This window comes from Physeter macrocephalus, chromosome 4 (genome assembly GCF_002837175.3).
Source record: "Physeter macrocephalus isolate SW-GA chromosome 4, ASM283717v5, whole genome shotgun sequence".
NCBI lineage: Eukaryota > Metazoa > Chordata > Mammalia > Artiodactyla > Physeteridae > Physeter > Physeter macrocephalus.
The window spans coordinates 50,477,778-50,505,674 of NC_041217.1; the positions used below are offsets into that span (position 1 = coordinate 50,477,778).

Sequence of the window (27,897 nt, forward strand, 5' to 3'; positions counted from 1 at the left end):
GTGAGCCATGGCCGCTGAGCCCGCGCGTCCGGAGCCTGTGCTCCGCAATGGGAGAGGCCACAACAGTGAGAGGCCCGCATACCACAAAAAAAAAAAAATTAGTTAAATTAAAAAATTAAAATGTAGCAAACCAAATTGATTTTTAGATGCAGAGATCTGACGTTGAAATGCAGCTCCTCCCTCGTATAGCTGTGTGACCTTGGGCAAGTTATTTAGCTCTCTATGCCTCGGTGGCCATGTCTGTTAAGATGGAGGTCACAATATTATAGGATAATTCTGAGGATTAAGCGAGATAAAACATGCAAAAGGTTCAGGGTTGATAAGTGAAATTTCCACTATACCCCAACCCCGAAAGAGAGCACACTATAGGAGGAAGCGTCCACCTTTTTCCCGGTCCTCCCTTGCCTCACCGAGAGTGAAGACGGCTGACTTAACTGCTAAGTTTGGGGAAAGGAGCTCCACCATGTGGCTCAGTCCCTCCAGAGTCTCCTTCTCTGGAACCTGGCAGCCTATGTGTGGGCAGGTGCCGTCTCACGTCTTCTCCTCCATTCAGCCAGCTTACCAGACAGGCTCAGCCCCTGCAGAGAAGGCCTGGAGTTGGGGGTCATGTTTAATTAGGAACACTTTGTGGAAGCGCATCTAAGCCACATTCTCCAATCAGCTTTGTCTGTACGAAAGTGGGGTTTTAGTTTCCATTTGTGTCTTGTGCTTGTGTCTTACTTGAGAGGGGACACAGGGGTAGTATTCGCTGACACCGCCTCCCATACTCCCACCCCAAGCCCCTTTACTTAGCACAGTGCTCGGCCCCTAGTAAGCACTCAATAAGTGCTTGGACATCTATTCTGGAAGCCTAAATTTCTCTCAAATCAGTCTCACAACTATCACAAATTTGGCAAGGTCCCCAGAAGCCTCCTATGGGGAAGACTCAGCACCCTCTAACCCAGTGACTCAGCAATGTGGCCTTCTTGCTTTTGACTTCAGGCCTTATTTGATGACTTGCTGGTTCCTAAAAGGCTTCACTCCCGATATTGGCCAGATAGCCCGAACAACAAGGCCTCAAGTGTACAGCCTTATATCTTCATTCCACTTTAAATAATCAGCTGGTCCTTGGAGGCAGAGGGCGAGGGGTGGGGGATGGGTAGGAGCATGCAGCAGGGCTATAAATGTGTGTATGTGGGGTGCCTATTCCCTTTGAATTGCCAACAAGTGACTTAGGACCAGGGAAGCTTGGCCTGAACATGGGGTTCTGCCCCAAATACCCCTTTCACAGCGGTCCCCATCTCAATACTTTGATAGCTATGTTGGAAAGCCTGACAAGAATGGACTCTACCATTACCTTGCTATGTGGCCTTGAGCGAGTGCCTTCACCTTTCTGGGCCTCAGTCTCCTTGACAGATAAAGAATGAGACCATTGGACTAAGTGTGAACGGGAAAGAACGAGGAGCTGGGAAGGAATTGCTTCGCTGCCCTCGTGTGCTGGCTCTCTGTCTGGTGGATGAGTAGATCTCCAGTTCCCCGCTCCCACACAGGAGACTCACAGAAGGATGGTCAGGGAGTTTTATGTTTTCCATTCTCATTTCTTGAAGAGCCCAAGTTTAGGTACTGTATTCTGCATTCTCCACCCTCCTCTAAGCTGCCTTTTGTCCTGGAAGCCCACCGCTATGGGCTATAATCAGAGCATTCTCACCTCTGGCTTTGACCGTGTTTGGCCAGTGGGAGGCAATGGCAAGACAGCAGAGGACTGGGGGAGAAAGAGGGGGAAGCGAGACCTTCCCGATACCTCCCTGATCTGCTCCTGGCTCGGTGTCCCTGGCAGTGGCGGCATTTTGGGGTCACCGCTCCTGTTGGGTGGCCTCTCTTCTTGGACACCAGCACCACCGTGAGGTCTTCCTCACAGAGTTCCCTCCCCTTGTCTCCTCCCATGGAGGAGTGCTAAAAGGACTTCATCCTGTTGTCAGTCGCTAAGGACCTCACATCTCTTGTCGGTTCCCTCTACCCGCACACACCTCTGGAACCAGTCCATCCATTAACATCCCCGGAACCAGTCCATCCATTAACACCCCAGGAGCTTCCTGGGATGAAAAGGTGGCAGAGAAGGAAATCTACTCAAGAATGTGGTGTGGACGGGAAACGTGTGCTGAGGAAAGCATTGAAAGCTAGCCAACTTCCCTGTTCCCCTTCCTGCATAGAGGCAGGAAGGTTGGTATTCTAACCAACACCAGCTATGGAAAGGTTCATCTGGAAGACCAAGAGGCAAGTTCTGAAGAGACAAAGCGAAGATTCTGGGCACCTGCCTTCCGGATGCTCACACCATCTCTGATCCTCAGTACTAATGAGTAAGCGGAAAGTCATCTAATGCTCTGCTACCAGATGACATATTTTACCTAACACTATACTGTCACTCACCATCATTATCTGTATTGGTGTATAAACTGCATTCCTCTTACCATCTATCTCATTTTTGGTGGACAGACTCCCAAATTCCTTCTCTTTTGTTTATGCATAACACATGAATGATTCACAAGTGGGAAAGTCAGCAGGGCTCCTTCGACCTCAGTCTTCTCATCTGTAAAACTGGGATAATAATACTCTCACCCTCATAGGGTTAGCAAGAGGATTAAATGAGTAACATCTGTAAGTGCTCAGAACAGCAGATGTAAACTATTAGCCAATACTGTTATTATCCTCTCATCCGATTTATCTTGCCTCACTTTCCTACAGCCTCTATGCAGGAAGGGGAACAGGGAAGTTGGCTAGCTTTCAATGCTTTCCTCAGCACACGTTTCCCCTCCCCACCCCATTCCTGAGTAGATTTCCTTCTCTGCCACCTTTTCATCCCAGGAAGCTCCTGGAAGGGCAAACAGGGAAGTTGTGATACTTATGTTTTCTGCTTTCAGTTCTAGACCAGTGGTTTTCCAATGGTGGCCTGTGGAGCCCTGGGGTTCCCAAGAAGCCCCATGGACCACAGAAAGTGGTAATTGCTACAGGTCACAACTTTCATCTTGCTTTTTTTAAATTTTATTTTTTATTAAAAAAACTCTTTTTGGAGTATAGTTGATTTACAGTGTTGTGTTAGTTTCAGGTGTACAGCAAAGTGAATCAGTTATACATATACATATATCCACTCTTTTTTTTTTTTAAGGTTCTTTTCCCATGTAGGCCATTACAGAGTATTGAGTAGAGTTCCCTGTGCTACACAGCAGGTTATTATTAGTTATCTATTTTATATATAGTAGTGTGTATATGTCAGTTCCAATCTCCCAATTTTCCCTCCCCCCACCTTATTCCCTGGTAACCATAAATTTGCTTTCTACATCTGTTTTGTAAGTAAGTTCATTTGTACCCCCCTTTTTTTAGATTCCACATATAAATGATATCATATGATATTTGTCTTTCTATGGCTGACTTACTTCACTCAGTATGACAATCTCTAGGTTCATCCATGTTGCTGCAAATGGCATTATTTTGTTCTTTTTTATTGCTGAGTAATATTCCATTGCATATATGTACCACATCTTCTTTTTTTTTTTTTTTTCGACCACTGAAGTTTCCTCCACGACCAAAGCTGTCATTCCCACCAAAACCCCCTCCAAGACCACCACCAAAGTTTCCAGAACCACTTCGACCTCTTTGGCTGGATGAGGCACTAGCCATCTCTTGCTGAGATAGGGCTTTCCTTACCTCACAGTTGTGGCCATTCACAGTGTGGTATTTCTGAATGACAATCTTGTCTACACAGTCATGGTCATCAAAGGTTACGAAAGCAAAGCCTCTCTTTTTGCCGCTGCCTCGATCGGTCACGATTTCCATCACTTCAATTTTCCCATACTGTTCAAAATAATCTCTTAGATGATGTTCTTCAGGGTCTCCTTTAATGCCACCAACAAAAATCTTTTTCACAGTTAAGTGGGCACCAGGTCTTTGAGAATCCTCTCTTGAGACGGCCCTCTTTGGTTCCCCAACTCTTCCATCCACCTCGTGCGGCCTTGCATTCATGGCCGCATCCACCTCCTCCACAGTGGCATACGTGACAACCCCGAAGCCTCTGGAGCGCCTGGTGTTTGGATCCCTCGTTACCACACAGTCTGTGAGCGCTCCCCAGTGCTCACAATGGCTCCTCAGACACTCATCGGTTGTTTCAAAGCTCAAACCTCCGATGAAGGGCTTCCGCAGCTGTTCGGGCTCTTTGGGTGACTCTGACTTAGACACGACGGCAGTGGAGGTGGAGGAAACGTCAACGATGCTTACTCGGCGGCGTCCACGGGCAGAAAGGAGTAATCTACTGAACATATCTCTATACCACATCTTCTTTCTCCATCCCTCTGTTTATGGGCAACTTGCTTTTATTGGAGACTCCTTTTAAGATTCTGTTTGAACACACTTCCAAGACTTAAAGTTGAAAATCCCTGCATTGCTGTTCTGAGATATTGAAGCCCCAGATTTTACAACTCTCAATGCTAATTTCTTTGGCCCCATTGCCAAGAAACTTTATTCCATTCAAATCATTTGTATTCTTTTCCATTTCTGATGTTCTGAAATAGATATGTGAACAAGCAAATCTTTGTGCACTTATGTGAGCTGTGCTTCCCAGGTGCTCTTCATGTTTTGCCAAAACTGTCCCCTTAATTCCCAGGGAATTCCCTGGGGAAGATAACTATAACATTTTTTAACAATAGAGACATGTGAAGGCACTTGACTTTTCCTGGCCCCTGATTTAGCCGCTGGAGTACGTCTACCCCTTGGAATCCAAGGTTGCTAGGGTACTATCTATGCAGTTCAAGACTTTGAACTTGAGAAAATGTTCAAAGTCTATTCTCTGTTCAGGCACAGAGAATACGAATTCATGAAGGGAGCAAAAGCTCCAACCTCCAGATCTCTGCCTGGAATGCTCTTATCCCACATTGCCACAAGTTTCCCTCCCATTCTTCATTTGGGTCTTTGTCTCAAATGTTACCTCATTAGAACTGCCTTAAGACTGGGGCAAGAGGAGCCCCTACCTTGTCTTCTGAGCTCTCTGGCCCTCTTCCAGCCATGCCTCTTTCCACAGAGCTAGAAGACCATGGGCCAAGGGGATGAGTCCACCCAAAGCTCCTGTGCCTCACCCCTTCCTAGATCATACTGCGGGTACATGAGACCCTAGAACTCCCTACCCCAGTAGCACCAGGCCAGCTTCTTGAGACTGCATCAGCCTTTTCCCAAGGTCTGTTCTCTTAAGGAACCAAGGAGCGGCTATTTGCTGGAGGTATGGGTGGAGCTCAGATGTGCAGGCAGGGATGCTATAGGTGTGGGCACAAGTTCCCTTGAAGTATGGGGTAGAGCTGGGGTGCAAAGAGTAGGAGGAAGGTTGAGGGCCAGGGACCAGTTACCACCTAAGCAGCCCCATTCCAGTGCACATCTTGGGGGAAGTCCGAGATTTCTAAACTTAAGTTTGGCCTTCCAGATTATTATGAAGGTATACTTGTCAACATGAAAGGACAGGAATTTTACATAACAGTTTAAATTGGTTTATAATTTTAAATTATGTAGACATATGATATGTGTGCCTCCATTTGCACTATTTACCCTGGCCCTGCAAATATCAGGGATGGGCCCATCACTGACTTCCCTGTCTAAAATAAAATACCACTTCCTCTGTCACTTTATTCTGACCCTATTGTACATGTCTTCATAGCCTTTGTCAACATAGGATCTACATTTACATCTCTCTATCCCTATCCACACTAGCATGTAAGTTCCATGACTGTAGAGTCTTGGTTTTATTTACTGCCTCAGCCTTAGTACCTAGAGCAGTGCCTGGCACAAAGAAACCACTCAGTAAATGTTGAATGAATAACAAATCTAGTCTCAGATGGCTTACAGGTGAGGTGGCCTAACCCAGCGGACACAAAGGGAAAAGATCACGTGACAACACTCTGAGGAAAGCCTGCTCCTGTTAAGATAACTCAGCACTGGAACTACAAAAGGTAGACCACGGAAAATTAATCATCAACGCTTCAGTACACATGAACACAAGATTAGTTATCAGGTTACTCGTGAGAGGGATATGTAAGTGAATATGGAGATCTGTGTGTAGGCTGGAGAGTTAGATGTGGGGTACCTGGGCTGCTGGGAGCCCCAGTTGGAGGAATCGTCCTAACAACCTTAGGTGGCCAGACCTGCGTGCTGAGGAAACTCTGATTTCACCCAATGGATCACGCCAATCCAGCCCAGCCTAAAATGGAAGGGGGCCTCTAATTCATAATTAGGAAGCCCTCAAATAATATTTTCCTTGGATGGTCACAGGCCTTGGGGAGTGTGGGGTGTGGGCACATCTGATCCCCGTGGGGTCACGGTGGTCACAGACTCAGAGACTGTCCTACCACCCGTCCTTCTCTCCCACGTGCTTCTAATTCACAACTTCTTATCGCTTGGTGGGGTCCCCAGAACTTTCTGGGAACAGCATAAATCGGTCCAATCTATTCCAACGGACTCTTTTCCCGTTGGATACGGGGCCTGCGAGAAGCCAAATGACTTCCCGGAGTCCCCAAAAGCGACAGGAACGCGGGCCCGGGACTCTGCCCCGCGGATGTCCCAACACCTATCATTTGGTGGGGGGGGCTCCGGGGCCTGGGCTGCGCTCCCCGCCTCCTGGGGCCGAGGCGGGAACCCGACTAGCTTTGAGGTCTCGGCGGACTGCGAAGGGGGCGCTCGCAGCCAGGCCCGGACTCCAGCGCCCGGTTCCGGTTTTCGTCCCTCTTCGGCTTTCCTGCCCACTGGCCGGCGGGAGGGGCGGGGAAAGGGGCGGCACCCGCCCACGGTGGGCGGGGTCACGTGGCTCCTCCCCGCGACGGAGGCAAGAGGTGAGGCGGAGGCGCCCGGCACCAAGTCGTCCGAAACTTGTGCGCAGTGGTGGACACCGCGCAGCTGCAGAGGATGGAGTGCTGTGGACGCGGCTCCGGGCCGCAGCCGTCGCTGCTGCTGCTGCTGCTGTCGCTGCTGCTGGTGGTGCCCGGCTCTGGCGCAGCCCCGCGCTCGGCGCTCTACTCGCCCTCCGACCCGCTGACGCTGCTGCAGGCTAGCACCCTGCACGACACCGTGCTGGGCTCCCAAAGCTCCTGGGCGGTGGAGTTCTTCGCCTCCTGGTGCGGCCACTGCATCGCCTTCGCCCCGACGTGGAAGGCGCTGGCCAAAGACATCAAAGGTGAGAAGCTGGGTGAGGGGGGAGGCTCGGTCCCCTCGCCCCACCCGGGTGGATCCCCGCCACCTGCCTCACGGAGGCCCCTTCAACGCTGCCCGCTTCGTCCAGCCTGTCACCTCCGCCCATCTTCCTCTCTGCCCCTCCCACTTCCCCCCAGTTTCCCAGCCCTCAGCTCCATCTTTAGCTCCAGCCCCTCCCTTTCTTTTTACCCTTGGCCGGTGTCCCGAGTTTTCTCCCCCTCCCCGCGGTCTGGGTCTCCAGACCTGCTCTGCTTTCCTTGTCAGTCTTCTGCCGGCTTATGGCCCCCATACCTGCGACGCGGTCTCCTTTGTTCCTCCTCCCTGACACCTTACGGCTTCCTGTAGTTCAGCCTTGTGGCAGACCCCTTCCTACCAAGTTCCCCAGCTGCGGTGGGATCAGTGTTGGGGAGAAAAAGAACTGATACTCATTCTGCCGCCGGCCCTATTCCCACTCCCTCCTTCCTTTCCCCACCCCTTGGCTAGTAGACCCTGCTGGTACATAGACTTCCTTTCTCAGCTGTATCTTTGAGGCAGAGTTTCCCTGTTTCCTGTTTCCCGGCCGCTCCTGACCTGCTGCCTCCAGCTCCTTAGCTTCTGGGCCATACATCCTTCTCTCTTCCCCTCCTTCTGCTTCAACCTGTGAGCCCAAAGGCCCGACTGAGGGCAGCCTCTTGGTGTGGGTTTGGCCCTTGCTCCATTTTCCCCTTCATTGGTCTGACCACTAATACCATATTTCCTTCATTCTAAGAGACTGTCAATTGTGAGACCCACCATTCATTTGCTAATGGCCTGAGGGGTAGAGGGATAAGACGACTGCTAATAGATGTATAGAGATTTAAAGGTGTACTCCATTACAGAAAGGTTAATGTTTTTAAAAACTTAAGATTTGGAGCTGAGTAAATACGGCAACTGGGGCTTCCCTGGTGGCGCAGTGGTTAAGGGTCCGCCTGCCGATGCAGGGGACACGGGTTCGTGCCCCGGTCCGGGAAGATCCCACATGCCGCAGAGCGGCTGGGCCCGTGAGCCATGGCCGCTGGGCCTGCGCGCCCGGAGCCTGTGCTCCGCAACGGGAGAGGCCACAACAGTGAGAGGCCTGCGTACCGCAAAAAAAAAAAAAAAAAAAAAAAATACGGCAATAATAGTAATGAATATTTATTAAGTGCTTACTGTATTGTATGTCAGACACCTTCCTGACTGAGTACTTGATGTGTATTATCTCAGAGTTTCCTTTGCACAGGTAAAGATCCCTGTGGTGTCATCCATCTGCCTAGACCAGGTAGTGGGTATTTGGGGGGGCTGGCGTGGCGTGATGATAATGGTTTGCTTCTGATTTGCTGCCTCTGAATGGAGTTATTTCCTGATAACTAGGTGGTGCTAGGGCCCTAGCAGGGCTGCTGACCTTCAGCGGTCACTGAATGAGGACTATGGGCATCTTAGGGTGTAGGCGTTTTCCTGGAGAGGGAAGAACTGGAACTGTTGTTCCCCTGCTGTGCCGTTTTCTTGATAAACTCAACTCTTTGCGGTAGAGTAGTGCATTTGTAGATGTTGGTTTTCAAATTCAGGCCACCTCTTCCCTTGAGCAGCTTGCACGGTGGTTCCTGAAGTGGTTAGATGGAAAGATGTATCATCTGTTAGCCATATGGTCTTAGAAAGTTATTTTTAAACAAAACCGATAAACCGTTTTCCCTCCAATTTACACGCAGACACTTGTCTGCATGCCTCTCTGGTCCCATCACTTGAATGTGCCATTTCTCAGCAGCTCTTCACACTGCATCATTTCAGTGATGCCAGCACATCTGGTCAGGGCAGGAGGCAGGAAGAGTGTTGAATGTGGAACTGGAACACCTGAGGGGCACTAGGTGTTCAGGGGACACTGTGGGCCTGAACATCATAAAAATTCCTAGGTCAGTTTACACTTTGAGGCCATTGGCTGCAGGTGAACTCAATCTAGAAGATTCTTGCATCTTGAGAGTGCTGGACAGAAAGATTAGCTTCCAGCTGACTCATGGGTTTGGCCTCTGGCAACCCAGAGTTTTCCAGTGAATTGCACATCCAGATACCCAGCCTGCTCCTGGATGAGGGTTGCCACTTCCCAAAGGGGTCTTCTCCCCAGTGCATGGAGTGAGAGTTTCCCTAAAAAAAGCAAATCAAAACTTAAGCTCAGAAAGGAAAACGGTGTCTGTAGAGATGAACCACAGTCCATGGGAGATGGGAGATTCAGGTGAAAACTGGAAGTCTCCCATGAACCGTGGAGGTGTCAGCCCCCTAAGCAAGGTCATGTCCGGGAGAGCGCTGGCCGAACCTGGTGTTGGCCTGCAATGGTAAAGAATGCCTCCACTCCAATCCAAGGAGGTATTTCCTGGTGAGGCCCTTTAACATCTCTGTATTCTGAGGTTCCTTGAGAAAGTTTGGTTGTGGGCCGGCAGAGGGTTGCTCTCGCACCACCCTGGGCCCATGGGCCTGTGGCCCCTGCCCTCTGCCATTGGTATGAATGCCTTGGGTAGGAGCAGTGAGTCTGTGGAAGGTCACGAGGGGAGAGAAGGATTTTGCAACCGTGCCCAACTGGCCTCAGGCATTTACTCTGACTGGCCAGGGCTCATTTCTTCAGTAAATTGTAGGCTAGGTTCTCTGGGGCAGTTGTTCCCTTGGGGCAGAGCACTTATTTCTATGGATCTGGCTCATCCCTCTCTATTCCAGAGCAGCTCTTACTGCCTCACCATGTGTGTTTGGGAAATTGATTGTGTTCATTTTAGACCTTCAGTCCTCGTCACTGGCTAATCAATCAGCAAATATTTGTTGAGTGACCTCTGTGTGCAAAGCATTGTTTACATTGCTATTGGGTAAATCACACAGCAGGGAAATTGACACCAGTAAGAAGCTGTATTTGAAAAGGGTCAAAAGAGCATAACTCAGCCATTTCTTGTTTTGGGAATTCAGGGAAGGGGAAAGTCACAGAGGCCTGGTCACCAAAGGCCTTTATCTAAGCAGTTATTTATTATACACTTGCCTTATGCCAGGCACTGTGCTAAGTAAGGACCTTTATAGGCCACTGTTATATATAATCTTTATGAGAAAATATCTGAGCAACAGATAGCCTTTTTTTTTTTTTTAACCAATAAGTAACTTGCCCAAGATTACACAGATGCTGGAGGGGGTTCTTTTTTTATTTTTATTTTATTTTTTTCTATTTTTGGCCCCGCCGTGCAGCATGTGGGATCTCATTTTCCAGACCAGGGATCAAACCCCTGCCCCCTGCAGTGGAAGCACAGTGTCTTAACCACTGGACCACCAGGGAAGTCCCTGGATGAGGTTCTTTTTTTTTTTTTTTTTTTTTTTTTTAATAAATTTATTTATTTATCTATTAATTTATTTCTGGCTGCGTTGGGTCTTTGTTGCTGTGTGCAAGCTTTCTCTTGTTGCGGCGTGCGGGGGCTACTCTTGGTTGTGGTGCACAGGCTTCTCTTTGCAGTGGCTTCTCTTGTTGCGAGCATGGGCTCTAGGCACGCGGGCGTTTATTCTCCCAGCTGTCCCCAGACCCCACTTCAAGCATATAGCCATGCTTTAGACAGGGAAATCCCTGGGTTAGGTTCTTTTTTTTTTTTTTTTTTTTTTTTTTTTTTTTTTTTAATAAATTTATTTATTTATCTATTAATTTATTTTTGGCTGCGTTGGGTCTTTGTTGCTGTGTGCAAGCTTTCTCTTGTTGCGGCGAGCGGGGGCTACTCTTGGTTGTGGTGCACAGGCTTCTCTTTGCAGTGGCTTCTCTTGTTGCGAGCATGGGCTCTAGGCACGCGGGCTTCAGTAGTTGTGGCACACTGGCTCAGTAGCTGTGGCTCGCGGGCTCAGTAGTTGTGGCTCACGGGCTTGGTTGCTCCGTGGCATGTGGGATCTTCCCGGACCAGGGCTTGAACCTGTATCCCCTGCATTGGCAGGCGGATTCTTAACCACTGCGCCACCAGGGAAGTCCCTGGAGGAGGTTCTTGAACCCAGCTCTTCCTGACTCTCCAGAGCCTGGGCAGGTGGAGGCATAAAGAGAAGGAGTCACAGACCTTCTAGGAGCTGGGAGCTGAGAACTCTCAGGCATCACCTCCCGCCTCCATCCCCATTACTAACACCCACCCCACCCTGTCCCCTCTGAGTTTCCTGGCTGGGAACAGAGAAGCTCTCTGTTGTGTCCTGGGCCCTCTTGAGACCACCGGGGAGGCTCAGATCCTGGGTTCAGATCCCACATTCACCACTGATTAGTTGTGTGCCTTGGGCACAGTTATCTGATCTTTATTTTACAGTCTAGGAAAGCAGGTCCAGAGATGAATAAATACCTCCTTACTTTCTTCATAGCATAGCTGCACACATTAAACTACATACATTAGGCACATGATAAACTCTCTATATGCCTGATATCACTATCATCTAAGTAAAGGCTGAGTCTATGATATTGACCAACTCTTGGGCGTTACAGAGAATGGTATGTAGCTAGAAGACGAAACTGTTTTAACCATTTTCTCCCTTATGGGGAAGGTTGTGACTGGAGCAGACAGCAAAAGTATAAAGGTAGCATCCTGACCCTGGTGAAGCAGAGGCACAAAAGTGGGGTTTTGGGTCTGATAGCCCTTGGACCACTTGGAGGTCTCTTGGTCTCTGTCCTCGTTTGTAAAGCGGGTAAAATGGTGCCCACCTCCAATGGCGGTAGTGGAGTGGGAAAATCTGGAGTGTGCTGTGGACGCTCGCTTAACACTAGCTTTCTGTCCTCTCCTCTCCCTGTGCCTTCAGAGCCTCATGCCCCAGAGGGCAACAAGCAACAACTCTGGCCCGAGGGATGGCGGCCTGCACTCTTGGAGAGGAGAGGAGTGGAGCGGTTGAGGCCTGCTGTCCTTGGTCCCTGCCAGGTGGCCTTGTGAGACCCCCTGCCAGGGGCCCTCACTGGTGGAAGGACACAAAAGTGCCCTTAGGTCTAATTGACTTGCTGATTCTTTTGAGAACAGCCGGGCCTCTGCTGGGGGTCTCCCTGAAAAAAGCCCTAGATGCAGAGCCGGAGCCAAGCCTGAAATGTGCCAGATGACCCTACAGGGTGACCTGTGCTTCCCACCCTCTGCTGGGCCTCCCTTGGGCAGGAGAGGAGCCATAGAAAGGAGGCCTGGGGTGCTCTGCCTGTGATCCAGGGCAAAACCCCATCCCTGGGCAGCTCGCTTCTCCTGCATTCGCAGGTGATGGGCATTAACCTCACCCCCTGCCTGGACCTGAGAATAGAGTAAGGCTGAGAGAAGGTGTTCCAGCCCTGTAGCGGCCCCGGGACTGGGTCAGTTGTATAATTCAGTTGATAGTCACTGAGCACCTATTGTGTGCAGGATAATGGGGAAGCTAGGCAAGGAGGATGCAAGGATGAAGAGACATTTAGGGATGGACAGGCTTGTAACTGTAACTGTGTGGTGGAAATGAGAACAGGGTCCTGAGCCTTGGGCTTGGAAGGCAGCTCTTCCTGGGGGGAAAAATCCCGTTCAAACTGAGTTGTACCTGACAACTGGGAGTTTGTTGGGAGGGTAGAGGTGGCTGTGGGAATAGCCTAGAGGAGCATTGTGCTTTCAAGGAAGGAGAAAACATTCAGCGTTCCTGGAGCATAATCTGGGGAAATGGTAAGAGGAAGCTGGGTGGGGAGGGACCAGATTAAGAATGGCCTGATGCCTGTCGAGTTTTCTTCTAGAGGCAATGGGAACCACCAAAGAATATTGAGTAGAGAGTGACATAGATCTGCAGATAGAAAAGATCACTGGTGGCTGGGTAGGCTGGTGATGGAGCATATTAGAACCTTGGCCAGGAGGGAAATGAGACATTTCATCTGGACAAGAAACCCTGCACTAGCTCACTAGGAGGGTGGGTTAGAGGTGACGTGAGCGGTAAAGAACCCGGGGGTGGGGAGAGGAGACATGGGGGAGGGCAGGAAGAGACTCGGGAGGGAGGGTGGACAGGACACGGAAGCTGGTTGGGATTAGCGGTTCCGCGTGGCTGGACTGCCCGACCCTGTCCCTCCTACGTGGTGCCGACAGTGGGGGAGGGGTCGGGGGAGAGCAGAGTGTCAGGGAGGGCGGGAGGGTTGCTGTGCCGAGCCCAGTGTGGATCAGACCCTGGTCACTGACCACAGCAGGCTGCCCTTCCAGCTAGATGTAAAGCTGAAGGATGCAGGCCATTCGGGTTGGCGTGTATTTGTAGCTCAAACTGTTGCCCTCCTGTGCTAGGGGAGCCGAGAGCTTTGGTGAGATGGGGTAGCGGGGGATGCTGGGGAAATGGCATCGTAGGATGTGGCTCACCTGTCTCTGCTGAACACTTCCATTCACACCCCACTCCCTCCCTCCCGCCAGGATTCAGTGCCAAGAGTAGATTGCCAGCAAGAAAGGAGATGGGGGAGAGGGGCTGGGAAGGGAGCAGGTGTTGCCTCTGGCCTGCCTTACAGTGCCAGACCCCCTCCCTCGTGTCACCCCAAGAAGGACCAACTTAGTTGCTCTGAACCTTCGGAGCCTTTCCTTTGAGGGATGGGTCAGGGGTGTCTGGGAGGCATGCTGGCTCTTCCATACATCTGTCGTGGAAGTGAGGGTGACACTCCTCCCCTGGGCATAAAAGGTTCTGGGAGCTCTGATGCCTTTGGAAACAGTGGTTTTTCAGATGCTGTAAGGGACAGGTTCTGGGGCGACGTAAGAGGTCCCGGCAAAGCCACAGGTCTCAGGGATGTTATTTGGATATTAGTCTTCTGTCATTAGCGAGTTCTGCATGGGCTGCCTGTGTAAGCCCCCCCACCCCATCCTGCGCTCCAGCTGGAAGGGGTAGGGCCCTGTGGGGGGCATGTGTGCCCTCCCCCACTCCTCAGGCAGGCTTGCTCCTTCCCTCATCGGCCTGGAGATGCCCGCGTTGGGGAGGGTGCTGGGGAGCCAGCCCTGAGCCCCAGGCCGGCGCGCCCACGCTGGCCCCTGCCTGCCTTCCCGCGGCGTCGCCTCTGCAGCCCTCACAGCCTGCCCTGTCCACTCTCCCCTCCTCGTCTGCTCACCCTGTGCCCCGGTTGCCTGTCACCTGGACTGACGGTCAAGGCTCCACTCGGTTCTCGCCTTTCCTGCCAGGCCCCTGCTTGGTGCCCAGGGTTGGTCTCCCCTGCGGCCACGTTCTTGCAGAGCCCCGTGCCACACGGCTTGGCACCAGTGCATCGCCAGCTCACCGTCTGTGCAGCTTCGCGTGCATGTCCTCCGTCCCGGCAGGAGCAGCCTCACTGTGGTGTGGCACTTTGGTAGGTGCTCCCGGGGCACCTGACCTGGAACCGGAGCTCAGGAGGCCTGCCCGGTAGATGAGTTTGTTTTCTGTTTCCCAGATCCGAGGCTGTGGCCCAGAACAGTGCCATTGTTCTCTCTGCCAGGAAGTTCCAGCGGAGGGAGGCCTTGTGGCCTGGGGCCTGATGAAGGAGCAGGGTGCCCAGGCAGCCAGCCTGGGGAGCTGTTATCTTCCAGACTCTGGCCTCAGGGCTTCTTTCCCTGTGGCTTCTAGATCCCAGGTGTCTTCGCCTTCCTCCCCTGGACTTCTGCCTCCACCTCTGGCCAGGGGGCCGGTCCCTACCACCCTGTGTCCCGCCCACCCAAGCTGGGCTGATGGCCACTACCTCTGGCCTCAGAGGCTTTCACCGAGGGTCCACGGGGGAACTCAGCACTCCTGAGGCATGCTCTTCACCCTTCTGGGACTGATCCTCGCTAGAGGGCGGCAGAGACGGAGGCAGTATCCCAGGGGCTTTTCCCCAAGAGGGCCAGGCTCATCTCATACCTCTCTTCAGCTCCTCCAGACCCTGTGCCCCTCCCCCATTGCAGAATAACGGGGGACACAGCTTGCTGTTCTGAGTGGGTTACCGGTGCTATTTAACCGTGTCCTAAGCACAGGCTAAATGCAGAATAACCCAACTGTCTCAGAGGCCGTGTTTTGAGGAAGGGGTGACCTTTCTCCTAAGAGCTTTGGAGGCAGGTGCCGTGGGCACTGGTGGCGGTGGGGTGTTGCGTGGGCGAGGTCAGCAGGCAGAGGTGCCAGCCCCTCTTACTTAGCTCAGGGTTTTTTTGTTTCTTTTTTTTTTTTTGTCCTTTCAGGTTGGAGGCCGGTGCTGAATCTCGCCGCCCTGGACTGTGCTCAGGAGACCAACAGCGCAGTCTGCAGAGACTTCAACATCTCTGGCTTCCCGACTGTGAGGGTGTGTGACCAGGAGGGGTGAGCGGGCTCGGGGGCAGTGCTGTCAGGGCACATTGCCAGCTGCTCCATGCTTCCCTGGTGTCTGCCTGACTGCTGGGCTCTGTGATGTCCTCCCAGGCTTCTGGGCTTGACCTGCTTAAATCACAGCCCCTGGAGCAGGTACCTGTTTTAGAGGCAGAAAGGGATGTGAACTTGGAGGCAGAAAAGAAAGAGGCTCACTTGGTCTGGCACATTCTCCCCTTTATAAGGAAGAGGGGCTGTGTGTGGTTGTGTTGGGATGGGCAGATTTTAGCTGTGAGAAGTGATCATCACCTGAGCTGGTGAGAGCTCCCTGCTCCCAGGGGCCTCTTTCCAATCAATTCCTCTCCCGCCTGACCTCCCAGCCATAGAGGGCTGATCTAAACCCTGTAAAACCAGGGTTTAGGCTCTGACCCACCTGTAGGCAGGATCAGACTCAGGGTGTCTCATGGTCCCCCAGAAAAGGTCCCCTGAGACAACTGGCCAACCTCATCCTCATCAGGCAAGTGCCTTGAACGCAAGAGGCTCAGAAGTGACCTGGCAGGAGAGCCTTAGCCCAATGCCTCAGGCAGCAGGCATCTCCATCACGGGAGACGTCACACCCAACACCTGAGGGCCCTGTCACCCCGGCTCTGGCTGCAAATAGCACGAGCTCTCTGATGAGGCCTTGCCTGCCAGCCTGCCCACCGCGGGGCATCAACCACTTAATTAACATCGGGACAACTTCCAAGGCTCACACGTCAGAGGCCCTGGGAAGCCCAGAGCAGCAAGGCTGTGCCATTATACTCAGCACCCTCCCCAGAGCTCAGGCCCGGCTGTAATCCAGTTAGTTCTCTTCCAAATTAAAGAATCCAAATCAAAATCTCTCTCTCCACCTATAAATAATAAGCCGGCTCCCACCAGAATGGCATCTAGAAAAGCAATTTCCTCTGTGGCCATTAAGAATAATCAGGAGATACGTTCGGTAGATTACTCCTTTCTGCCCGTGGACGCCACCGAGTAAGCATCGTTGACGTTTCCCCCCACCTCCACTGCCGTCGTGTCTAAGTCAGAGTCACCCAAAGAGCCCGAACAGCTGCGGAAGCCCTTCATCGGAGGTTTGAGCTTTGAAACAACCGATGAGTGTCTGAGGAGCCATTGTGAGCACTGGGGAGCGCTCACAGACTGTGTGGTAACGAGGGATCCAAACACCAGGCGCTCCAGAGGCTTCGGGGTTGTCACATATGCCACTGTGGAGGAGGTGGATGCGGCCATGAATGCAAGGCCGCACGAGGTGGATGGAAGAGTTGGGGTACCAAAGAGGGCCGTCTCAAGAGAGGATTCTCAAAGACCTGGTGCCCACTTAACTGTGAAAAAGATTTTTGTTGGTGGCATTAAAGGAGACCCTGAAGAACATCATCTAAGAGATTATTTTGAACAGTATGGGAAAATTGAAGTGATGGAAATCGTGACCGATCGAGGCAGCGGCAAAAAGAGAGGCTTTGCTTTCGTAACCTTTGATGACCATGACTGTGTAGACAAGATTGTCATTCAGAAATACCACACTGTGAATGGCCACAACTGTGAGGTAAGGAAAGCCCTATCTCAGCAAGAGATGGCTAGTGCCTCATCCAGCCAAAGAGGTCGAAGTGGTTCTGGAAACTTTGGTGGTGGTCTTGGAGGGGGTTTTGGTGGGAATGACAGCTTTGGTCGTGGAGGAAACTTCAGTGGTCGAGCTGGCTTTGGTGGCAGCCGCGGTGGCGGTGGCTATGGTGGCAGTGGGGACGGCTATAATGGATTTGGTAATGATGGAAGCAATTTTGGAGGTGGTGGAAGCTACAATGATTTTGGCAGTTACAACAATCAATCTTCAAACTTTGGACCCATGAAAGGAGGAAACTTTGGAGGCAGAAGTTCTGACCCCTATGGTGGTGGAGGCCGATACTTTGCCAAACCCTGAAACCAAGGTGGCTCTGGTGGTTCCAGCAGCAGCAGTAGCTATGGCAGCGGCAGAAGGTTTTGATTACTGCTAGGAAACAAAGCTTAGCAGGAGAGGAGAGCCAGAGAAGTGACAGGGAAGCTACACGTTACAACAGATTTGTGAACTCAGCCAAGCACAGTGGTGGCAGGGCCTAGCTGCTACAAAGAAGACATGTTTAGACAATACTCGTGTATGGGCAAAAAAACTCGAGGACTGTATTTGTGACTAATTGTATAACAGGTTATTTTAGTTTCTGTTTGGTGGAAAGTGTAAAGCATTCCAACAAAGGGTTTTAATGTAGATTTTTTTTTTTTTTTGCACCCATGCTGTTGATTGCTAAATGTAATAGTCTGATCATGACGCTGAATAAATGTGTCTTTTAAAAAAAAAAAAAAAAGAATAATCAGGAAATGCCTTTGAAGACTGAAAAGCCAAGCATTGTCCCTGGAACAAGATATCTCTGAGTTCAGGGGCTTCATTTGCCAGGCAGAACCGTGAACCATATCTGAGCCTGATGACGCCAGGAGAATTCATCTGGAGAGCAAGGCCTCAGGCTCCTCCAGCAACGTCCAGCTCTTAACTCCATGTGACCTTTCTTTTCTCACGACCAGTGAAATCCTGCTGGGTTCAGGGTTTCCACAGCCCCGGAGAGCTCCCTCCCACGCTCCTGTTACCACTTAGGGTCAGGGCCCAAGCCCCCATTCAGCTGGCCTGGGGAAGTGTCCTGAGCCAACAGCTACTGCCGTATCATTTAGAGGTGGCAGCGGAGACATTGTTTGTCAACTGTTTCTTTTAAGTAAAAAGCTTCCATGACAGGGCCATTGTCCTATCCTTGGCCCCAAAATGTGTAACTTAAAATATTCAAAATTACTCTCCAAGGGGAGGACGGAGCCCTCTGTTCCTTCTGCTAAGGCAGGGCAAGCAGCCCCGCTTGGGAAGCTGGGGGAAGATCAGTGTGGCATCAGGAGTCCCTGCACAGGGGAAGGGGGTTGGCATTGGTCCCGTGGCCAGGTCGGGACATCCTGTGGGGGTTTGGTGGGGACTGGTGCCTGGGGCATTCTGTTTCTGTCTGGAAGAGGCTGGAGCTCAGGGGGTTGGAAGGAGATGGCCCAGGTATGTCGGGAGATCCAGAAGCTTCTCAGCACCTATCTGAGTCGTGCAGCACACACAGCCTGAGTACCCCAAGTGACTAATCATCTCCTCAACCGCCCATCCTGCTGTGGGAGGGGTGCTGGCAGGGCCCTGAGCTGGACTCCTTAACTGTCTTCACACCGGCGGCATCTGGCTGGGCTGGGCTGGGCTGAGCTGGGCTGGTAGTGACCTGTGCATTTCTTACGAGCTCCAGAGACCAGTGTTGTGACCTCCCTTGGGCAAGCCCTCCCAGGCTCTCCTGAGGAGCCTGCAGTTCAGTTTCAGCAGGGAGAGGGGCTCGGTGCCCTGTCCTTAGGGCTCTGGTCCAGGGTGCAAGTGGTTCTAGCTCCTGATGGGTCTCTGTTCTAAGGCCCTAAGCAGTGGCTTTCAAACATTGTTACTGTGACCTACAACATTTACAGTGAGATCCAGAAGTTGGTTTGTATCTGTTATCCCTAAAACAGTTGTTTCATAAAACACTATTCTTCGTAAGTGCAGTACACGCTATTTTCTGTCCTATGTATTTTTTAAAAAGTACTGGCTGTGATTCACTAACTTGATTTTACAACTTACCACCAGATTACTTCTAGTGTTTGGAAAACACGACTCAGATTCCAGATCTCCAGAGATTCTGGCCCGTTGAGAGCCCGGTGTGCATGTGGGCTGCGTGGCTGGACTCCCTGGGAAGCAGTACATCCTAGAAGAGGGCCTGGCTGCCAGCAGGCCAGAGAGACGGACCTGTACCTCTGTCTGCCATCCCTTGGGGACTGGAGCCTGTCCTCGCTCCCACCCATCAAGGCTGAGAACTCTAAGATGAGGACATGTGTTGAACAGGGGGAGGAGAGAGTGTCGCTGGTTTGACAGGGACAGGCCTGTACAAGAGTATGGCCACTCCCAGTAACATGTGTCACTCTCCCTTTCCTCTGCCTCCTTGTCACCGTGAGCAAACAGTGAGCTTCTACCAGCCCAGCCTGCTTAGCAAACAACAGGTCCTGCAAGGCGGGCCAGCTGTGTCAGGGCCCTATCAAACTGGAGCCGGTGCCCATCTGGAAGAGAACAGAGGGGAGGGAGGGAAAGGTAGCTTAAAGCTGGTTTTGGCTGGAGCTTGGGGACCTAGAGGCTGGAACTTCAGGGGTAGAGGCTTTGCCAGTGGGCTGCAGGAGTGCCCCTCGGTGGGTAATGGAATAGGACCCTTTGTAGCCAAAGGCCTGGCTGGGATTAAGATTACAGGAAGCAGCAGCATTGGGTGGGAGAGGACAGAAGTCTTCCCTTTGCAAGATTCTGAGGAGATCATTGACACGAGTTCAAATCCTGGCTCCCCTGCTTACTGTGACTCGGGAAGTCACTTAATGCCCTAGCCACTGGCCTCAGTTTCTTTGTCTGAAAAATGGAATGGTAATATCTACCTAATAGGATTGTTGCCAACTGTGAAATGAGGTCTTACGTGTGAGAGTGCCAACACACTGTGGTATTAGCCAAAGTTCCATAAATGTTAGTTGTCTTCCTTCCTGTTGCCCTACGGGCTCGTGGTAGCCCCTCTGTGATACCCCATTTGAGGCAAGTCCCTCCATCAACAGCTGTTGAGTGAATGTTTGCTCGGGGCACAGCACTGTGCTCATTATCATGGAGAAGCCAGACCTGTAAAGCCATGGCCAGAAACATAAGCGAGGCCGGCCAGACAGGAAGGCGCTGCGCACAAGGGCACTCAGAGCTCCCAGCTAGTTGACAGGCAGGGAGTGATGTGTACACGGTGAACGCTGGGGGAGTTTGCCTGGGGTCACTGAGTTCTTTCCTTCCCACATCAGAGAGCACTTCATGGGGGAGGAGGAGTTCCCGGAGGAGTTGGACTTCCGAGTGGATGGAGTTTGGCTGGGAGAGAGGAGGAATTTGGGCAGGATGTGAGAGCAGAGGATGTGGGTGGAACCGTGTGGGGAGTTGAGAAGGCTGGTCTGGCTGGAGCAGAGGCTTTTGGGGGGCGCTGAGGCAGGACCCCGGAAGGAGGGAGCCCAGGGATGGCAAGTCCTTGAATTCAAGGCTGGGAGTGGGGAGTACCGTCTGTGCTGTTACTTTTTGTGGCTCTTGTGAGATGTCAGGGACGGGGACAGGACTCAGAAAGACATCTCCTGCCTCTCTCTGGAAAAAGGAGATAGGCCCTGCTCTCAGCAGTCCCCTGCCCTCTGCCAGGTCTCTCCTCCACTGACGGTCCACAAGGTAGGAACGGTTAAGCTTGTGCATCCTCGCAGGCTCCCTGTAAGGTATTTGGAGGTCACTCTCCTTAAAACTTGTTTTGAAAGCTAGGATTCAGGGCCATTGATGGTTGCCACTGCAAAGCGTGCTTTCTGTTTAGCCTTATTTGGCCCCCAGGAAGACAGTTGCTCCTGGATAGGTTGGTAAAGACCTGCCCAGTGCCATCTGGTCACCTGCCTTTGGGGAGACAGGGAGGATTCCAGGGGCTCCACGGTTGGGGAGGGCAGAAGCTCCTGTGTCAAGTGTTGAGAGGAAACGGACTGGGTGCTGACTGCTTCTGGAGGAAAGGAAACTCCCTGCTGGAGTCTTAATTGCCTGTTTCCAAGGAGTGGTGGCCCTTTCCCTTGGGTAGGGCACACGCCTCCAACAGCTGACTTAATAAGGATGCAGATTAATAAGAGGACAAAAACATGCCCTGACTCGATTTTAATGTGATTTTTGCATGAGCTTCCAAGCTGATCAAAGGGTAGAGATTCTCTGTTCAACTGAACAGATGTCCTTTGAGTGTTTCCATGTCCTAGACACTGTGCCAGGCCCTGTGGGGCTTGCAGAGGTGAATAAGCTATAGTCCTGCCCTCCCAGGTGGGAGGTGGATGGGTGGGAAGTCCGGGTTCAAGTCCATCATAGCTGAAATGTGGGGAATGGGGGCGAGGCAGTGGGTGGAGGCAGATCCTGGAAGGCCTCGAACGCCCTGAGTTTGGACATTATTCCTTGGCAGTAGGGAGTCATGGAAGGGCTTTGAGGAGGAGGGACATGATCAGACCAAAATTGTCCCTTAGAAACCCAAACAAAGTGGCAGTGAGGGTGATGGCTCCATCATTTGAAAAGATGGAGCATATGACCATTTCTGAGGGCAAGAGGCGGGAACAGGTAGAGACAGTTGTAGTGGTCCAGGAAGTAGGTGGTAGGCCCTGGTCTAGAAAAGGCAACTGGTCTCAAGGACTGTAGAATAGATATCACAAAGGTCAAGTTCACAGACCACAGGCGTTGTGGGAGAGGGAGATGCTGGTCTGGGTGATGGGGAGGAGGACAATCACTAGGTGAGAGAAGTAACATGGGTGGAGAAACAGGTTGTGGGAGGGGTGACTCAGTCTTGGAGAGTGTATGTGTGTTGAGGGAGGGCTGCCCTGACACCTGGAAGAAACAAGTTAAGACAGGTGAGGACCTGAGACAGGGTTCAGGTCACAAACCATTTGGACAAGGTAGATGACATCAGCAAGGGAGACAAACAGTGGGTTGGTTTGTCCATTCACCCGTTTATTCACTCATTCATTCAAAAGCATAGCTTGAGCCCCTCGTTTGTGACAGCGCCTCCCAGGGCTTTTTAAACAGAAGAGTGCCATGATCCGACGCATGGCTGGAGGAGAAACTGGGGGCAGGAGATGGCACAGGGGAGGAGTCCAGAGCAAGGCTGGGACAAGGGTGAGGGGAAGGCTGTGAAGGGGGCCATGAAGGCCTGGGCAGTGTCAGGAAAACCAAGGGAGGGTGGTGACATGAAGGCAAAGAAGGAGAGTGGCAGGAAGATGTGGCACAATAAAAACCCTGGCCGAGGGGGGAGAAACGGGCAATGTTAGCATCAGATACTGCAGAGAGAGCAGGAAGGGCTGGAAGGTCATTGGACCAGCCAAAGAGAAGGTCAGCCGAGCTTTCCTGGAGTGGTCCCAGCTGAGTGGTGGGGTCATAAGCCACAGCCAGCTTCGCGGGAAGGAAGAGGACTGAGGGCAGACACTGTTTTGAGAAATTTGGTGGCACCGGGAAATGGGACATGCAGCAACTGGAGAAGCCTCTATTCCCATTCTCCATCCCTTTGTGTCCTTTTTTTTTTTTTTTTTTTTAAACTTTAGATTAGGAGGATCTGAACCTGTTTGCAGGCATAGGGAAGGAGCTGGTAGACAAGGGGAAAGATGAAAGAGAGATTAATTGATAGGAAAAAGTTCCTCTAGAGTCTGAGGTATGGGAACCAGCCCTCACGTGGTGACATTGTTCTGGAAGGTGACTGGGAAGCTTCTGGGGACAGAAGGGAAGGCTGCATAACTGAAGTAACTGGAGAGAGGAGGGGGCCTTCCCTGTAGCCCTGTACCTCATGGACGAGGGGAGCTCTTGGAATTCCTGCAGTCCCCTATCGCAGGCTCCTGTCTGACTCCCCACTGCCCATGGCTGGGGCCTTCAGAAGGCTCAGCTGGGGTCTGGGGAGGCCGCCCTTCGATGGAAGTAACGCCAGCCCCTTTTCATAAGGCACCTGCTCAGATCTTGGAGACCTGATGGTTGAAGAAGAGTCAACCATACTACTTTACAGTAGCTGACAATAACAACTGTAGCCATGGAGAGCCACATGGCTTAAGGCGTCAAGATGTCAGTCATGTTTTTATGCCTATGGAAGCAAGTTGAAGTCTATTCTGTCTGTACAAGGGCACCGTCACTGTGAATAACTGCAGCTGTAAAGGTCATCCTCTGGGTTATTATTTGTGAGCAAACCAAACCCCAAATAGGTGTGTCTTTTATTTTGTTCCTGAGAAACAGTGTCAGCCCATAAATGCCTTAACATGCTTTATCTACTTGATTTCATGCCACTGTCCTAGAAAACTGTGCTCATTTTTACAAGCATAAGGATAGCATATACTTTTATTAATTCAAAATGTATTCAGTGACCACGAAGAACACTATTATGAATGTATGTGGCATGTGTCAGTGGCTGGTTTTCACCCAGAATAAAAGTTTATATTAATGCTCTAAGTAGAGAGAGAATAAAACAGGGTCCAGGTGACGTCAGCAGGAGCGGGAGAAGGTTGCCGGTGGGGAGAGATGGGCGGCTTCTCTGCATCTTTGTTGTTCATGTGGGAGAGGGGGGCAGGTGGCCTCCAGATTTCAGTTTTCTGCCTACAAATGGCTAGAACCGACAGATCTAGCTGATCAATGTTTCCTAGTGTTTCAAAGGAACAAGGGAAGGGGCTGATGACGATATAATAGTGATAATGTTAACATTTATTGATTTCTTACTGTGTGCACCAGGTACAGTGCTAAGCACTTTGGATGTATTGTCATTGAATCCTCGCAGCAATTCTCCAAGGCAGATGGTGTCGTCCTCATCTTAAAGATGAGAAGGTTCAGAGAGGTTAATAGAGTGCCCAAGGTCACATAGCAGAGCCAGGCCTTGAACCCAGGTCTGGTAGACCTGAGGGCCTGCATTCAGCCACCAGCTTGGGATAAGGCCGAGCAGCCGTGCTACTCGGCAGAGGCCCAAGGTGGCTACAAGTAGCCCCGAGGCTAGGGACCTCAAGAAGAGGCCTCTTCCCAGACTGCAGGCTCTTCCCCAGGCAGTTAAGTGGCCATCTGTCAGGACAACTGAACTCTGTTACCTCCTGAGCCCAGGAGAGCACAAGCCAGAGTTCTGGCAGCTCTCCCACTGCTTAGACAGGAGCTCAAATTCTAAGGAGTTGTCCTCTGTTCTCTCTGTCCTCTCTCCCAAGGAGGCAACAGACTGGGCCTGGGTGTCATGAACATGGGGAGAGAGTTAAACTGGCCCATCTGTAATAAGGCTTGTTTCTTCAGGGGCTCAAGCCCACCCCTCAGTAGAACCAAACTGGAGACCCCTCCCTTCTGGAGTGTCTGCTGAGCCAGGCTGGGAGTCCTCGGTGGCCAGAGACATAAGCCTCGCTGCCCCTTTTCCAAGATAAGGAACCAGGACAGATGGCCTCAGAGAGCAGCTAATGTTGTCCAGGGTGTGCGTGGGGGGTATGAAGTGACTTCACTTTATTTTTTCGGATGGGTCTGCATCGCTTATTTATAGAGCAACTATTTTCTAGTCCCTATGTGCTGGGTCCCGGCGCTTCGTAGAAACAGACCCCCCTCAGCCAAGTGTCCAAACCGCAGCTTCCCGGGGTGCTCCAGAGCTGTGAGGGTAAGGGTCAGGTGCAGGACACCAGGGAGAGGAACCAGGGTCCCGCTCCAAGAGCAGAGGCCTCCTGCTCTCATTTTACAGATGAAGAAACTGAGGCTCACAAAAGTTAAGTCATTTCCCCAAAGTCACCCCGTTTAGTAAGCAGCTGGGGCTCAAACACAGACCAAACTGGCGCAGGTGTTGTGCTCTTAGCTCCACTGACTCTTTTCTGTGTGTTTGCTTCCAGTTCTTTAAGGCCTTTTCCAAGACCGGCTCAGGAGATACACTGTCAGGTGGGTGTCCCAGCTCGCGGGGTCTCATTGGCGCCGTCAGCATCTTTCTCCCCCTTCTTTCGCCTGGGCTTCTACTGGGGTGAAGAGAGCCCAGCAAGGTCTGCAGGGTGGTGAGGAGGTCCGCAGTGAAAGCCAAATGTGTGTTTTCCTGGAAGTTTCGTTCCCAGCCAGCCTGGAAGATGCCTTTGGGAAAACAAGGCTGAAGAAGCCCTTCCATTTGGGCCCATCTGGGAAGCGGGGAGGGTCACATGTTCCCAGAATAGCCTTTCGTGTCAAAGTGGGGTTGACATCCAGAGGGGCAGCCAGAGAGCGTGGGGAGGGCCCTCAGGGCCCAGGTCTGAGGGACTCTTTCCTGCCCTGAGGGATGGGTCCCCCTGCCATGCCTAGGACCACAGGGGTGGGATGCCCCCCTCCTCGTACAGAGGAGGACTGAGATGTGCTCTGTTTTGCTCAGCTCATGCCCTGGGCCCTTTGCTTCCATGAGGCAAGCTGACAAGGGCACTAGCGTTCATTCTCCTCTCTTCACACCCCTTGCCTGTGTCCATCTTCATTTACAGTGGCTGGTGCTGATTTGCGGACGCTGCGCGAGAAGCTCATTGACGCCCTGGAGTCCCATAATGACACGTGGCCCTCCGCCTGTCCCCCACTGGAGCCTGCCAGGTATTTGGGGCTGGGGCAGGCCCAGGGCAGTGTGGCAGGATGGCAGGCCTGGCAGTGAGAGGACAGTGGGGGCAGCAGGGCCGGGGACCGGGCTGGTTCTTCCTGTTGCCTGAGCGGTGGACACTCCAGCGGACCGGAGAGCTGCCTGGAGCAGCTGGTGGAGGGCTTCCCATTGCTGGAGGTCCTACCCGAGGAGCCCTGACTTCCTGGGGCTGACGGGGATGCAAGGGCCCATCCCAGCCGGTGGGAAGGAAAAGATGGGCGGGGTTCTCCGAGTCATACCTGCTGCTACTTCTCAGAACCTGGAATAGCGGAGGGAGGCAGCTGGATTTCACATGATCTAACCCAGGGAGGGTCCCTGAGAGGGTGTGGGCGTGGGGAGGAAAAAGGGAGACCAGGTGCCTTTTAGAGGAAAGGGGATGGAGGACTGAGCACAAAGCCCTGTAAGATGCAGGGTGCTCATTTCCTGAGCCATAGCTGTGACTGGGGGATGGGGAGGTGACTCTGCTCCCTGGGCTGCAGAGCGTCAGGTGGCTGGTGTCCTATATCTACCTGCCAGGCAGGCTTCCAGGATCGCCTCTGTTCTAGGAAATCAGGATAATGAGGTGCACGGTGTCTCACTCTTAACTCTCCCACAGAGGGAGACAGGTAGATTGAAAACACGAGGTCCTGCCCTTCTGGACGAGAACTCTGGATAGGAGAAAGCCCACCTTAAGGGGCCAAGAAGGAGCAAATCCAAGTACCAGCTGGGGCTGCTAGAGGGAGCCCAGCCACAGAACACAGTGAAGGTTCCGGATGCTGAGAAGGCCTCAGGAGGCAAACACTGGGGCTTCAGCGCCCACCCTAAGTCTGCTGGTGTCTGGAAAGCTGAGGCCCTGCTGAGGGACTGTGTTTCCAAGTGTCAGTTGGTGTTGAATCCAACTCACAATGATTCTTTTGGCATCTTTCCCAATTCTCCATCCTCCCAGAGGGGCTCATGGAGCCCCTGGACTGAGTATATGGTCTTGGTTTGGGGTTCCACAGCCAGACCCCATCTCTCCAGGAAACGCCTCACTCCTTCCATTTCTCAATGGTCGTGTGTCTGCCTCTCTCTCTTTCCTACACCCACCCTCCCTTATGGTGCCTTTTCAGCCCAGAAGATCTCAGAAGCAACCAGCCAGGTAAACCTGCCAGCCTCTCTCAAAGTGATCCTTCTAGAGAGCTTGAGGGCGGAGGTGGGGACCTGTGGTGGAAGGTGGGCTGCCTCTTCCAGAAGTGTGAGTGGGGGGCTTCCCTGGTGGCGCAGTGGTTGAGAGTCCACCTGCCGATGCAGGGGATGTGGGTTCGTGCCCTGGTCTGGGAAGATCCCACATGCCGCAGAGCGGCTGGGCCCGTGAGCCATGGCCTCTGAGCCTGTGCGTCCGGAGCCTGTGCTCCGCAATGGGAGAGGCCACAACGGTGAGAGGCCCGCGTACTGCAAAAAAAAATAATAATAAAAAATAAAGAAGTGTGAGTGGGAATGGACGGCTTGGGGGTGAGTTACATGGTCAGCCGCCTGTGTGTTCGCTCTTCTGCCAGCCTTGGGCAGGTCTGGGGAAGTTGCCTGAGAGGCCACCTGCTACCACCCCAGGGGCTGTCAGTGACCATCCACCCACTGGTGTACACTCTGGCCCCCACCTCTCTGGCATGGCGTTTGTACTGTTGCTGGGCTGGGCTCCACTGGCCCCATGTTGCGTTCTGTTTGGAGGTAACCACTGCCACATCATTGGATCCGGAGGAGGGAAATAGGTCATCAGGTTGGGGACAAAAGTAGATGCTGTTGTCTCTTGTTACATGTCTGATGCTGTTCTGCTTTTAATTGAAATAAGGGAACAAATCATTTTTGTATCATGCAATTGTTTTCTTTTGAAACTCTGCATTTTTAAAACAGCTTGTATCTTAATTCTTTGATTTGGGGGGAATAATAAGATTTGCCTTCTTATTAATTTCCACCTTCGTCCTGGGGCCCTAGTTTCCTCATTTTAAAATAAGGAGGTTAAAATCTTAAAATAAGATTAGATAGCTTCTAAGATCTCCTGTACCCAGGACTTTCTGATTCTTTAGTTCCTTTTGTATGCCTGCTCCAGGAGTGGAGAAAGCACGTCTCCCAGTTGGTAGTGACTTAGCACAGATCAAGGCTTGTGTCTGATGGGTAGTAAACACCAGCTTCTTAGGGGACCAATAAAAACTGCCCTCTAGGGGCTTCCCTGGTGGCGCAGTGGTTGCGCGTCCGCCTGCCGATGCAAGGGACACGGGTTCGTGCCCCGGTCCGGGAAGATCCCACATGCCGC

At 52.0% G+C, this 27,897-nt stretch overlaps 3 protein-coding genes across 4 annotated transcripts in view; 2 read left to right on the plus strand and 1 right to left on the minus strand.

Moving 5' to 3' along the window:
* The window catches only part of LOC129392061 (heterogeneous nuclear ribonucleoprotein A1-like), a 42,056-nt gene extending 37,359 nt beyond the window's left edge, over window positions 1-4,697 (minus strand). For both annotated transcript variants that reach the window (XM_055084186.1, XM_055084185.1), the window contains exon 1: window positions 3,682-4,697. In XM_055084186.1, the coding sequence (XP_054940161.1) occupies window positions 3,682-4,305 (624 nt within the window). In that variant the 5' untranslated portion in view covers window positions 4,306-4,697. The remainder of the gene's footprint in view (window positions 1-3,681) is intronic.
* Window positions 4,698-6,842: 2,145 nt separating this feature from the next.
* Window positions 6,843-27,897, plus strand: part of QSOX1 (quiescin sulfhydryl oxidase 1) — a 39,920-nt gene continuing 18,865 nt past the window's right edge. Inside the window, 4 exon segments of the mRNA XM_007104658.4 lie at window positions 6,843-7,180; window positions 15,303-15,403; window positions 24,883-24,928; window positions 25,486-25,588. Coding sequence (XP_007104720.2) covers window positions 6,913-7,180; window positions 15,303-15,403; window positions 24,883-24,928; window positions 25,486-25,588 — 518 coding nt within the window. The 5' untranslated portion in view covers window positions 6,843-6,912.
* Window positions 15,416-18,119, plus strand: LOC112067541 (heterogeneous nuclear ribonucleoprotein A1-like). The gene has a single exon (XM_055084188.1). The coding sequence runs from the start codon at window positions 16,673-16,675 to the stop codon at window positions 17,357-17,359; it is 687 nt and encodes a 228-aa protein (XP_054940163.1). The 5' UTR covers window positions 15,416-16,672; the 3' UTR covers window positions 17,360-18,119.